Source organism: Caretta caretta, chromosome 9, assembly GCF_965140235.1.
Source record: "Caretta caretta isolate rCarCar2 chromosome 9, rCarCar1.hap1, whole genome shotgun sequence".
Classification (NCBI taxonomy): Eukaryota; Metazoa; Chordata; order Testudines; family Cheloniidae; genus Caretta; species Caretta caretta.
The window spans coordinates 50380466-50393216 of NC_134214.1; the positions used below are offsets into that span (position 1 = coordinate 50380466).

The 12751-nt window shown below is 50.2% G+C and overlaps 1 protein-coding gene across 6 annotated transcripts in view; it reads right to left on the reverse strand.

The window, feature by feature from the left end:
- The window catches only part of DGKG (diacylglycerol kinase gamma), a 206064-nt gene that overhangs the window by 33468 nt on the left and 159845 nt on the right, over nt 1-12751 (reverse strand). For all 6 annotated transcript variants that reach the window (XR_007358332.2, XR_012669917.1, XM_048863172.2 and 3 more), the window contains one exon: nt 8035-8236. Coding sequence is in view for 4 of the 6 variants with exons in the window: in XM_048863172.2 (XP_048719129.2) it covers nt 8035-8236 (202 nt within the window). In the remaining 2 variants the exon portion in view is untranslated. The remainder of the gene's footprint in view (nt 1-8034; nt 8237-12751) is intronic.

The following is a 12751-nucleotide window of genomic DNA, read 5'->3' on the forward strand; positions in this document are numbered from 1 at the left end:
ATTACAGGCAATCGTAACATTGTCTCATCTACTGTCCCAAAGGCAGATGTTCCTTTCAAATGTGAGACATCCAAGCAGAATGAAATGGCTCCCTGTTTGTTTTATGTCAAGCAACCCCTGAGCCGCAAAGGGCTCAGCCCCGGGACAGATCTGGGGCCAGTAACTTGGAGCGACAGCCCCAGCCCGTGTTCTTACAAATCATGCAGAGTTGTTAGTCTGATACATACAGACTATAGTTCCTAAGAGTTTATCCCGGGAGGGGCTCTCTCACATGTAGCTAGCACTAATCTCCATAAAGAAATTGTACTTGGGGGAACCTTTTGCCCTGCAGCTAGGGGCAGCTGCATGAGAAATAGACTGGCTGGAAGTTTGAACAGAGGAGCCCTGCCGTGGTTTGGAGAGTCTTTGCCACATCTGCGGAAACTCTGCTGCAGGGTCTTCAAACTGTGACTAGGAAATGTGCTCTCATATTGTAAAATGCAATACGTTAGAGAAGACTGTCAGTAGAAGGGGTTCACTGTTTCCCTCTGACCTCGTCAAATTAAGAAAAGCCACCAACTCTACAGGTGCAAGTGAACCCATCCGGGCCCCACTGGTGGTGTGGGATGAGTGATGAACAAAGGCAGGCTCCATGTTTACTCCAGCACAGAGTCACACTAACTATGTGACTATGAAAATGGCAAGATTTAGTGCTGCTGGGGAGAGCCATGGGAAAGCAGGGGCTCATTAGCCCAACCAGCCAATCCTGGAGCTTTTAAAAACTTCTTGTATTCCCGGAAACTGGACCAAATAATCAATGTTCCCCTGAGCAGCTTCCGAATTTGTTACTGATGTTTGTCAAAGGCCTCTGGAGGCCATCCAGGCACATATGCAAATGATCCAGACTCTGCACACGCATACCGTTAGAATGGCGTTAGGAAGGCAATGCTCATCCTAGCCACCAATGGTGCTGTCTGGGACTCAGCTCCTCCCCATGTGCTGGAGAAGGATTTCCCAGTGTTTCACAGTCAAAGTTCAAGGCCAACCCCCAGACAGAAGCTGGGGCCGAAACAATTCCCACTCCCAGTCAGTGAGCTGCAATGGTCCCAACTGGGCCTCGAGGAGCAGAAAAACAGGAAAGGCAGAGCAACCTGAGCTCTCCTGACTCACAGCTGTCATTTTGTCCATGCTGTGTATGCACCCGTCAACAGCAATGATCTCTCTGCAGGGTTCTGCTTCCCCTCAGCTTGGCCAAAAACTGGCCAGTTAGTTCCTTGAATCTCAGCAGTCAGATCCAAGCCCCAGATCCACAGGGGGGCTGTGAGAAGAGAGAGACAGTGGCTGAAATGGAGTCCCATCATGCTGCCTGCCCTGGCAGCTGCTCCCCCCGCACACTTTCCACATAATTTTCTTTACCAAATCTGGTCAATCAGAAACACCAGCACACAACCCTCCTCCAGAGCTGGTGGTTGGACAGGTAGCCTGGGGGACAGAGGCCAGTAACAGATGCTTTCAAGGAAGATCCCTGAAACTGCACAGACTCATAGAACCACAGGGTGAGAAGGGACTGAAACTCCCTTCCAAGGCGCAGGATTTGTTGTGTCTAAGCCAGTGGTGGGCAACCTGTGGCCTGTGAGACGTGCTGGCCACCGCTTCCCGCAGCTCCCATTGGTGGAAACGGCGAACCTCAGCCACTGGGAGTTGCAGGGGGCCATGCCTGTGGATGGTCAACATCAACAAAATGTCTTGTGGCCTGCAATCAGATTACCCTCATGGGCCGCATGCGGCCCACGGGCCGCAGGTTGCCCATCACTGGTCTAAACCATCCAAGAGAGAGAGCTATTCAGCCTCCTTTTGAAAACCTCCAGAGAAGGAGCTTCCAAGACTTCCCCTAGGCAGTTTGTTCCATTGTCCTACTGTTCTTACAGTTAGGAACCTTTTTTGAGATTTAATCTAAAGCTGCTATGCTGTAGTTTGACCCCATTGCCTCTTGTCCTGCCCTCTGTGGCAAGAGAGAACAACTTTTCTCCATCTTTCTTATGGCAGCCTTTCAATGATTTGAAGACCACTATCATGGCCCCCCCTCAATCTCCTCTTTTCCAAACTAAACATACCCAGTTCCTTCAGCCTTTGCTCCTATGGCTTGCTTTCCATCCCTTTGATCATCTTTGTTACCCGCCTCTGGATCCTTTCTGGTTTCTCTACATTCTTTTTATATAGCAGTGACCAAAACTGGACACAGTACTCCAGCTGAGGCCAAACCAGGGCTGAGTAGAGCAGTACTATCATGTCCTGTGACTTGCATGCTATACCTCTTTAAATGCAACCCAACACTGCATTTGCTTTTTTTGCAACAGCATCGCATTGCTGACTCATGTTGATCCGCTACAACTCCCGGATCCATCTCAGCTGTACTGCTGCCAAGCCAGTTATCCCCCATTTTGTATTTGTGCCTTTGGTTTTTCTTAAGTGCAGCACCTTACATTTGTCCCTGTAGAATTTCATTTTGTTGTCGATAGCCCAGTTCTTCAATTTATCAAGATCCCTTTGAATTTTAGCTCTGTCCTCCCTAGTGTTTGCAACTTTGTGTCATCTGCAAAGTTGATCACTGTGCTCTCTATTCCTACATCCAGGTCATTAATGAAGATGTTAAATAACACCAGACCCAGAACAGATCCCTGTGGAACCCCACTTGAGACCTCCTTCCAATCTGCCATCATTCCATTAATAGTTACTCTTTGCCTATTACTTATTATTTGGCATTATCTATTATTTGTTTTACAGTAGCACTAAGATCAGGATCCCATTGTGCTAGGTGCTGTGCATACACATAGTAAGAGACATTTTATCAATCCTACAAAGTCCTAGATTTCAAAGTTATTAAGTGGCAGTGAGTTCCAGGGGGTAATAATGTGGTGGGTAAGAAAGTATTTTTGATCAGTTTTGTATTTGCCACCTTTCAATCTCATTGAACGTCCCCTTGTTCTTGTGTTATGAGTAAGGCTACGTTTTAGTCACGGGTATTTTTAGTAAAAGTCATGGACAGGTCACGGGCAGTAAACAAAAATTCACGGCCCGTGACCTGTCCATGACTTGTACTATATACCCCTAACTAAAACTTGGGGCAGGGGTCTGCAGGTGCTCGGAGTGGGGGGTCTGAGGGTGCTGTGGGTGCTGGGGGGTGGTGGCCTGGGACCCCCGCTGATGCTGGAGAGGGCGGGCGGAGACCCCCTGCCGGTGCTGGGGGGAGGGTTGGCGGGGCTGGCAGGCTCCCTACCTGGTTCCATGTGTCCTTGCAGCATCTAGGGGGAGGGAAGGTCGGGTGGCTTCCCATGCTGCCCCCGCCATGAGCTCCAGCTCCGTAGCTCCCATTGGGCAGGAACTGCAGCCAATGGGAGCTGTGGGGGGCAGTGCCTGGGAGCACGGTCAATGCGTGGAGCTCCCCTGACCCCTCTGCCTAGGAGCTGCAGGGACATGCTGGCCGCTTCTGGGAAGCCCTCACCCGAGGTAAGTGCTGCTGCGCACCCCAACCCCCTGCCCCAGCCCTGAGCCCCCTCCCACACCCAAACTATCCCAGCAGAGGCTGGCCCAGGGGCTGCCTGATCTGCTCGGTTAGCCCGGAGTCAGCCACTGAAGAAGTCAACGGACCTCCGTGACAGAAATGCAGCCTTAGTTACAAGACAGGAGGAATAGGAGCACTTCTCTCTCCCATTCATTATTGTGAGACCTTTATCATGCTCCTTCCTATTGGGCAGGTGAAGATAACACATTAGAGACCATGAGGTGCTCACCTTCTCGGAGGTGGGGGCCTGATCAGTACGGAAGATATTCCAATCACACACATTACTCCGTATGGCTCCAAGTCATAACTACAAACATGCCACTAGGGCTATGCTACCAGCGTCCCGAAGAAGAACACAGCATTGAGTGCCGTGCTGAGGGAGCTCCAAGAAGCAGCTCAGTCTAATCACCCAGAACAATGGATGACTCACTGGATAACAATGGACGGTCAGATCACATTGGGACTAGAGTTACAGAAGCAGTTTCTCAGCATCATTGCTTCTCGGAACAGCTAGTTCTAGACTCGCTGAACTCTGAACACTCTGAACTCACTACTTTCTGGGCTTTTTCTCTCTGATTTCAACCTGTCCCTTCTCCAGCTGTAATTTCTGCCTTACACTTTACTGAGTTCGGAGATAGCTGTGTCTCACTGACACCTGGACAGAAGGTTTTGTCTGCCTCTGCTGCACCTTGGCACCCAGCAGCCCTCTCCCAGCTCCTACTTAAAATAATTCCACAAAGCCTTGCTAGTTTTCTGTGCATGCTCTTTTGAGTTACTTGCATTAAGGTGGAACCCACCCCTCCTGTAGCAGCTCTTTCTTCCTGCAAACACCCAGTGGCTAGTTAATTTACACACACCCCCACCCTCCGCCCCTTTATACTATCTTCTCCTTTTCACATTGGGGCTCTGAAGTTCCTCTGTCTTCCTAGCCCCGTGGAAGCACTTCACAGAGCCCTACCACAGAAACCCTCCTGGGCCTGGATCTTATCAGAAGAACCTAAATGTTACCTTCAGGAACAATCCCCGGCATCTCCCAACGTTTAAAGATTTTGCTCCAAGATATTGAATGGCAATCTTCAGAGCTATCCCCGCCGGATTTATGGGCTAGCAGGACTAGTAGTTAAGCATTTGACTGAATTCATATCTAGTGAACACACACAATCTGTGTTCTATAATAATCCCCAATTCGTAGGAGACTGGAGGCTCGACTAAAACTTGAGGAGGCTGAAAAACACATGGGGTTCTGTTTGTTTATTGTATTGACTCTCTCAAGCAGCCGGAGGGCTTTCTAATAAATTTGTGTTTGTTTATTCTCCGTCCTTTGCCTCTGGGGCAGGATGGCCTCCTCTTTGTTGGGTTCCTGTAACTTTGACATTGTCACTAGCACTGACTCTCACACCGCAAAGGGTGTATCTCCATGCCCAAGTCCAGATGAGGGATGGAATTAAAATGGGAAGGGACCAGGGTATAATTCTCTTGAAGCCCTTGGTCTGCGTCCTCCTATGGAGGACAAGATTTGCAAAGCAAGTGTTTAGTTTGGGCCCTCTGAACACAGCCACAAACAGATGGGAGGAGCTGTACACACTGGTGTGACTACACTGGGCCTGATTCCCCACTGCCCTGCACCTCTGCAGCCATCTTCCTTGGGCACAGCTGGCGCAGGCGGAAATCGCCACACCAGACGCAGGGCCACAGGGAGTCAGGCCCGCTATCTGACTAAGGAGGTTTAAGCAACGGGCTGTGCCCCTCCAGTTTGTGCTGTTCCCATGGCTGTCTCAGTCATACTGTGTGGCAGCCTATCAGGGCCCCTAGAGAGGGGAGCCAGCGTACAGCAAAATGCAGCCCGCTTTTACAGGCCACTGTCAAGGGAATAGCAGATGCAGAGCTTTCTTCAGGTACCTTCAGAGTCCCTCCCAAGCCCAACCCCAAGTGTGCAAAAGTCCTGAGTCAGGGCCCAGAAATCATGAGATTGGCTTAGAAATCATGAGAGTTTAAACCACAGTAAATGTTTCTCTGTCTTCTGGTCTCTGAGCTGCTAGGTCGCCCTCAGCTCATGCCCTCAAAAGGTTTTCTTTTCAACCAGGAGGGCTAGAAAGGCAAGCTGAGATTCTCACACAATCACCTGACTCTAGGAGTTGGGGCTTGCAGAAAACCACCAGCTATCATGAAACGTGCAGATGCCAGAGCTGGCGTCACTGCAGTAAGGGCCTGGAGGGAGTGTAACAGGACGAGCTCCGCAGTTTCATTCCCTGCTTTTCCCCTCAAAGCAGAAATGACTGCTCCAGCAACAGCAGTCACTAGCTACCACCTCCATCCCCCAGCGAGACTCCACCAGCAGGAAGAGGAATTCTGGCCTCCCAGGGCACTGCCAAGAACGCCCCAGCCTTTGCCCTCTGGGGTCAAACTTTTGAAGTGCCAGGCAGCACCTCACATTGTCCTCCTGCCCCCTCCCACGCTGCCAGGACTCAGCCCCACAGCAGGCTGCACCTCCCTCTCAAGCGCTCCCCTCTCCACAAGAACCCTGCACCCGTGCTTCAACTGATCATGTTAATAATCACCTGCCTCTGCTCCAGAGAGCAGCTGCCCACAGCCCGGTGCTCAGGGGCTCCAGAACGTTCACAGGCCCCTGGCTCGCTGGCAGGGCCCGAGCTCTTCACCACCAATTTGCGGTAATCCAGCCCCATGACAGCTCTCTCTGTACCTGGGGCCCCAACACGGCCAGTCCTGCTCCCCCCGACCTGCCCCCGCCCCGCCACACAGACAACAGGGGGAAACAAGCCAGGAAGCCCCAGCCAGTGCCTTAGGGTTGCCAACCTCGCAAAAAAGCGAACACCCTAGCCCCTCCCCCCCCTTCCCTGAGGCCACATTCCTGCTCTGCCCCTTCCCCGAGGCCCTGCCTCTCACTCACTACATTCCCCCTCCCTCGGTGGTTTGCTGTCCCCCACCCTCACTCACTTTCACGGGGCTGGGGCAGCGGGTTGGTGTGCAGGAGGGGGTGAGGGCTCTAACTTGGAGTGCGGGCTCTGGGGTGGGGCCAGAAATGAGGGGTTCAGGGTGCAGGAGAAGGCTCTGGGCTAGGGCAGGGAGTTGGGGGTGCAGGAGAGGGTGAGGGCTCCAGCTGGGGGTGTGGGCTCTGGGGTAGGGCTGGGGATGAGGGCTTTGGGGTGTAGGAGGGAGCTCCAGGCTAGGGCAGAGGGGTTCTGGGTGTGGGAGGAGCTCCAGGCTGGGACAGGGGGGTGGGGTGCAGGGAGGGGTGAGGGCTCTGTCTGGGGGTGTGGGCTCTGGGGTGGGGCTGGGGATGACGGGTTTGGGGTGCAGGAGGGGGCTCCAGATTGGGGCAGAAGGGTTCAGGGTGTGGGAGGGGGCTCAGGGTTGGGGTGCAGGGTTACCCCTGGTGGCTCCTGGTCAGCAGTGCAATGAGGCTAAGGCAGGCTCCCTGCCTGTCTTGGCTCTGTGCTGCGCCCCGGAAGCAGTCAGCAGGTCCAGCTCCTAGGCGGAGGTGTGGCAGGCGGTTCTACGTGCTGCTCTCGCAGTCGCCCCACATAGGAGCCGGACCCGCTGGCCGCTTCCGGGGTGCAGTGCAGAGCCAGGACAGGTAGGGAGCCTGCCTTAGCCCTGCAGCACCGATGACCGGACTTTTAACAGCCTGGTCGGCGGTGCTGTCTGGAGCTGCCAGGGTCCCTTTTCGACCGGCTGTTATGGTAAAAAACCGGACACCTGGTCACCCTACAGTGCCTTGGAAGGTCACTGACAGCCCCCTCTACCCCCCCGTGCAGTGCAATCAGCAAACAGCTTCCTCAGACAGAACCCAGACACAGACACCAGGCCCTGAGCCTCATGCTGACCTAACTGAGATCTGTGTCCAACAATCCCCACACCATTCCCCGGGTTATCGCTAACCAATCCCCCGCCTGCTCCGCTCCACAGCACCCCGGCTGGCTGGCACTGAAGGCCCCAGGCTAGCTGGCCCTGCCCCCATCCACACCCAGGGCACTCTATTCATCACCCACCCGCACCCAGGGGATGGGGGGTAACCCACTTTCTCCCTTCATACACATAGGGAGAGATGGTCCTTGAGTTGGAGAAAGGAAGGAGTATTAACCCCATTGTACACATGGGGCCATCTCAGGATAGTCAAAGGAACCATCTTTTGACCATTCTCCAGGGCTTTCCAACGCCCAAAGGGTCGACAAATGGACAAAGATTTTTGGGTGCCACAGGTCCTACGCCAGGAGAGAAGGGAAGGAGGTGGGATGAGGGCAGTGTGGATTTACCTCTGTTTTGGGCCAGTTAAATGCTCATGAAAAAAACAATCTCGATCATGAAACATATTGTTGGGAACCTTTTCTCATTTTCCTGTTTTAAGCCATGACCAAAGCGCCCACAGAGATATGTGCACGGTTCAGTCATCCCCCTCTGTGCTCTATCGAGCCCTACCACTTCCCATCCCCCAGCCTCTCCATGCACTGGGAGTGACGGCGTACGCAGCTCACCTTGGACGCAGAACTTGAGTTCCTTGGCATCAGTGACCACCGTGGAGTGCAACTTTTCGGGCACTTTCTTGCTCATCCGGTTATAGCTGCGCTGTCTCTTGGTCTCGCCCCAGAGATTGGAGCCACCATACATGCTGGGGATGTTGAGCACGGCGATGCCCTCCAGCGAGGTACTGCTCAGGTCCAGCAGCGTTCCGTCACACTGCAGGCAGACAGACAGGCATGGTCAGGCATTAGACACTGACTGACACCCCGCCCTGACTGGGTGGGGCCTGTGGGGACACAAAGAAGGGACAAATGCAGAGCTCCCAGGAGCTGGGCTTGCAGAGGCATTTCCACTTCCCCAGAACTCCAGAGAAGGCCAAGGCTAGGAGAACTGGTGAGGTCCCGCATGCCAGGAACACCACCGGGAAATGGTCAGGACATCCTGATCTACCGTATGGCTGCTACAGGCACTGACAGAGAGCCCAAAATCAGGCGACCACACAGCATTCCTCAAAGCATGGAGTAGTTATGTGGCAAATGGAAAAATCACATCAGTTCCCGGAAATAGTACCGCTGCCTTTCTGGAGGATGGGCTAGTCAGACACAAGTGGCTGGGCTCAGTGCAGGGGTGTTCGGATTGAAACACAATGGCCTGTGATATACAGCAGATCAGACCAGTGATCCCTTCTGGTCTTACACTCCTTGACTGTGAGATGGGGAGGCATGTCTCTTTGGGGGTGGGGGAGAGAAGAGGAGCCATTTTCAGGCTCTGGCTGGGCGGTGAGGCCCAGCAGTGTGGAGAGCAGAAGACAGCGAGCAGAACAGTGTATTCATGGCACGGGATGTTTGGCCCTGATTCAGCAAGGCACAGGTATCTGAGCATGTGCTTAGCTTTAAGCACGTAACAAAACCCATGGACGACAACAGGGCTACTCATGTGGTTCAAGTTCGGCACATGCCTCAGTGCTTTGCTGAACTGAAGCCAGAGGACAGAGCTGCTGATCTCTGGCCTGCACACACAGACTGCCCAGGCTGGAATACAAAATGGTCAGGCTGCCATTTGGGGAGCAGGCAGCATACAGGGGGTCTGCACTGGGTACCAGCCTGGGAATCTTGCCCTCAGAGAGGCCAGTGGCGACTTGTGCCCTGCGTTGGTCTTTCCACTGGGTGTACTCCGCGTGCAGGCAGCAGTTCAGCCCAGGCCACATGCAGTCCCTTCACAAACAATGTCTGGTTTCTTCCCAGCCACGGAGCTGATAGACAGATAGGGCATTTTTTCAGTCTTTGAATGTATTCCATGAGCTGTTCAGAATGCTCACGGCATATGGAATCGACAGGAAATACAGCTCATCCATTAAACTGAAACTGGCACAAAGGCCGCTATGGGACCTGCCTTGCAAACAATGAGTCCCTGCTCAGTCACCCCCTTATGGAAAACCTGGGGAAACACCCAGACTTTGCATTGTGCCCTGAAGACCTACAGAGTCAGGTTGTCGTGGATTAAGTCAAGGGAAGGGATTTCAGAGTAGAGGGCCTTCCCCTGAGAATGTCCTGCCACTGACTCCTCGACATGCATACCTACCATCCAGAGTGCCAGCGGGGGAGCACCTTTGATCTCGGCATCACAGTCTGACCCCAAATGAGAAGTGATCTCTACTACACACAAACCACAAACCCTAAACAGCCTAACCCTTGAGCCGGTCAAAACATTTCTCCGCAATACGCATTTCTCCGTAATTTCAGTGAAAATTTCAGTCAAACAACATTTTTCACAAAGTAATTTCCATTTCATGTCAACGAGGCCAGGAAACATTTTGTCCCAAACTGAAAAATGTAACTGAAAACAACTTTTGAAACTCTGCCCCCCATCCAAGTTTTCTGTTGTTGTCTTTTGAAACCCCCAAAAACGTTTGCAGGACATTTTGATGAAAACAAAAATATTGATTTTTAAAAATTTCTCATGAAAAAACATTAGCATTTTTCAAACAGCTCTTCTTAAAACCAGCTTGGGGGGCAGAGGGCAGCTGTCAGCACTGAGCAGCCCCTTGTCCCTCCCGGATGTCAGGAGAAGCAGATGTTATACAAGCACCTGGCCTGGCAGAATCTTACATGCTATGTTGTTGTAGTTGTGTGGGTCTCAGGGTATCAGAGAGACAAGGTGGGTGAGGTCATATCTTTTATGGGACCAACTTCTGTCGGTCTGTTGTTCTTCAGGACTTGAAAAAGAGCTCCGTGTAAGCTTGAAAGCTTGTCTTTCTCACCAACAGAAGTTGGTCCCATAAAATGTATGACCTCACCCACCTTGTCTCTCATGCTGTTGTGCGGGCATGTTGTATGTAGGGTGCGGGGAGTGGAGAGGGGGTCAAACATAACTCTGGAATAGAATTCAAGAACCCCCGTCCTAGAAACACTCTCTCATTATTTGGTTCTTTCTTTTGGCTACAAGATGTTTTTATTATATATTTTAAATGAAAATTTAAAAAACCCAGATAAGTCTGATTAGATATTTTTTCAAGTGGAACTGATGTCACTAACCAGACAGTTTCTCAAATCACTGCTCACAATTCACCATGTTCTATCTACAGCAGCTTACAAAACTTCCACTGCTCAGCTACCTTTCCCTATGGCCTCTTCTCTTATTATTTGAACTTACTTTAGAGAATCAAATATTTTGGCTCGTCAAAGCCTTATTCCTTTGATGACTGGATACTGTTTCTTCTAAACGCGATTTGGAAAATTGGGTTGACTTTGGCAGAAAATAATATTAAAGATGTGAAAGAAAAAACTGTCAATTTTGGAGCCTCTTTAGGAAAGCAATAAAGCATTCATTACTTGGAGTCCTTACTAAGGCATCTCAGTGTTACATAGAAAAATTTGCAACATTTGAAAATTACACTAAAAGGTATTTGTGGCTTTCCAAAGTACTAGAGAGAGGGACAAGTAAATAGAGTTGTGAACTTTTTAATTGTATAAATGACTTTAATTCCTCTGCCAGCATTCAAGCAGGTAGAGTATTTTATAAAGAAAACAATACTTGGACTGTGGTGACCATGAAGCAGCCCCTATATACTATTACCCTGGCATCATCTTCTGATGGGGAAAGCTGATGACTTATAAGTGGAAAAATTAGGTGTGGTTTCTTCAAGGTAGAAGGGTAAATATCTTCCTTGATATTGCTAAAACCACCACACATGTAGGGGAAAAGAATCCTTTTTTGCATTCCAAATGTATTTCCTAGGCTTTAAAGCATCTGTTCTTTTGCCTGCTAAGTTACAGCTGAGCAAGGATCAGAAATGTTATTTTTTTCTTGAATTTTGATGGTGCTAGGGAATCTCTGTCCTCTGTGTTTTCCAAAGAAGAATGTGTGTTGGATAACGAAGAATTCTCTGTTGCTAGAATTTTGACTCTTCTTCTTGCTGAGTGAGGACCTCAACCTTATTTTTCATGGAACCATAGAAATGTAGAGCTGGAAGTGACCTCAACAGGTCATTTAGTCCACTTGCCCATGCTGTGGGAGGACCAAGTAAACCTAGGCCATCCCTGGCAAGTGTTTGTCTAATCTGTTCTTAAATACCTCCAGTGATGGGGATTCCACGACCGCCCTTATAGAATCATAGAAATGCAGGGCCAAAACGGAATTTTTAAAACAACTCATGCTAAAGTTCGGACATTTTAAATATTCATGCTAAAAATTAGGAAATTTTAAATATTACCACATGAATATGTGTGTTAATCTGCCTGCAAATGTTTTTACCAGTATGCACACACACATACACACTTATGTTTGTATATGCAATGCTTTTTTATCCCCACAATGCTTGGAAGTCTTCTCTTTTTTTTAGCTCACCCTTGATTGTGAAAAACCAGAAATGTTTTTTTTTTAATACATTTTAAGCTAAACTCAGAATTTTGGAGCTTTGTTTCAGTTACTCATTCTTCAATATATTTTTGAAAATAATAATACGTAAAATATCCTCTAACATCTCAAAGTGCATGTACAATGCCTAGCGCAGTGGGGTACTGATCCATGACTCGATGCAGCTTAACTCTATGTCATTTCTCTGTTGGTCTTTAACATGATAACTTCTGAATGCTGCATCTGTTAATTCCAGACTTCTAGGGTCTGTGAAGCTTCCAAGCTGCAGGTCACCAGGCAACGCTACGCAGGTAGAAAAAGGAAGTGCTAAACACATGCTGATGCAGTAGGATATGGCTTGTTTAGGGGCAGGGAGAACACTAAGGGCCCAGTCCCAGTTGGTGTAACTCAATGTAGCTCCACTGAAGTCACACAGATCATTTCCATTGGAGCGAATGGAGCTGGGCAGCTGGCCCTTCCTGTTCCAGTCTTTGGGAGAAGTGGGAGTTGGAGTGCAGGAGATGGACAAGGGAATAGGAGTCTGAGAGGACTTGGAGGGACCTCTGGCATACAGACACGTGGGGAGAGAACACTGGGATGCTCCTATGTACTGAGACTGGAACGAGCACATCCACATTGGGTGGTGTGAACATATCCTGGGAGCGGAGATGGCTAAGAGGAAGACTATTAGACACTAAAGCACACACACATACCCAGAGTGTCTAGCTAGCTTTTCAAGTGTGGGTGTTTAATGTTAGGCACATGAGCCTGTAATTAGTTACCAAAACTCGGTTGCAGGGACCTAACTGCTAATTCACATACACGCTCATTTAGGTGGCTGAGTATTTAGGGCCAGATTTACAAAGGCGGCTGGCA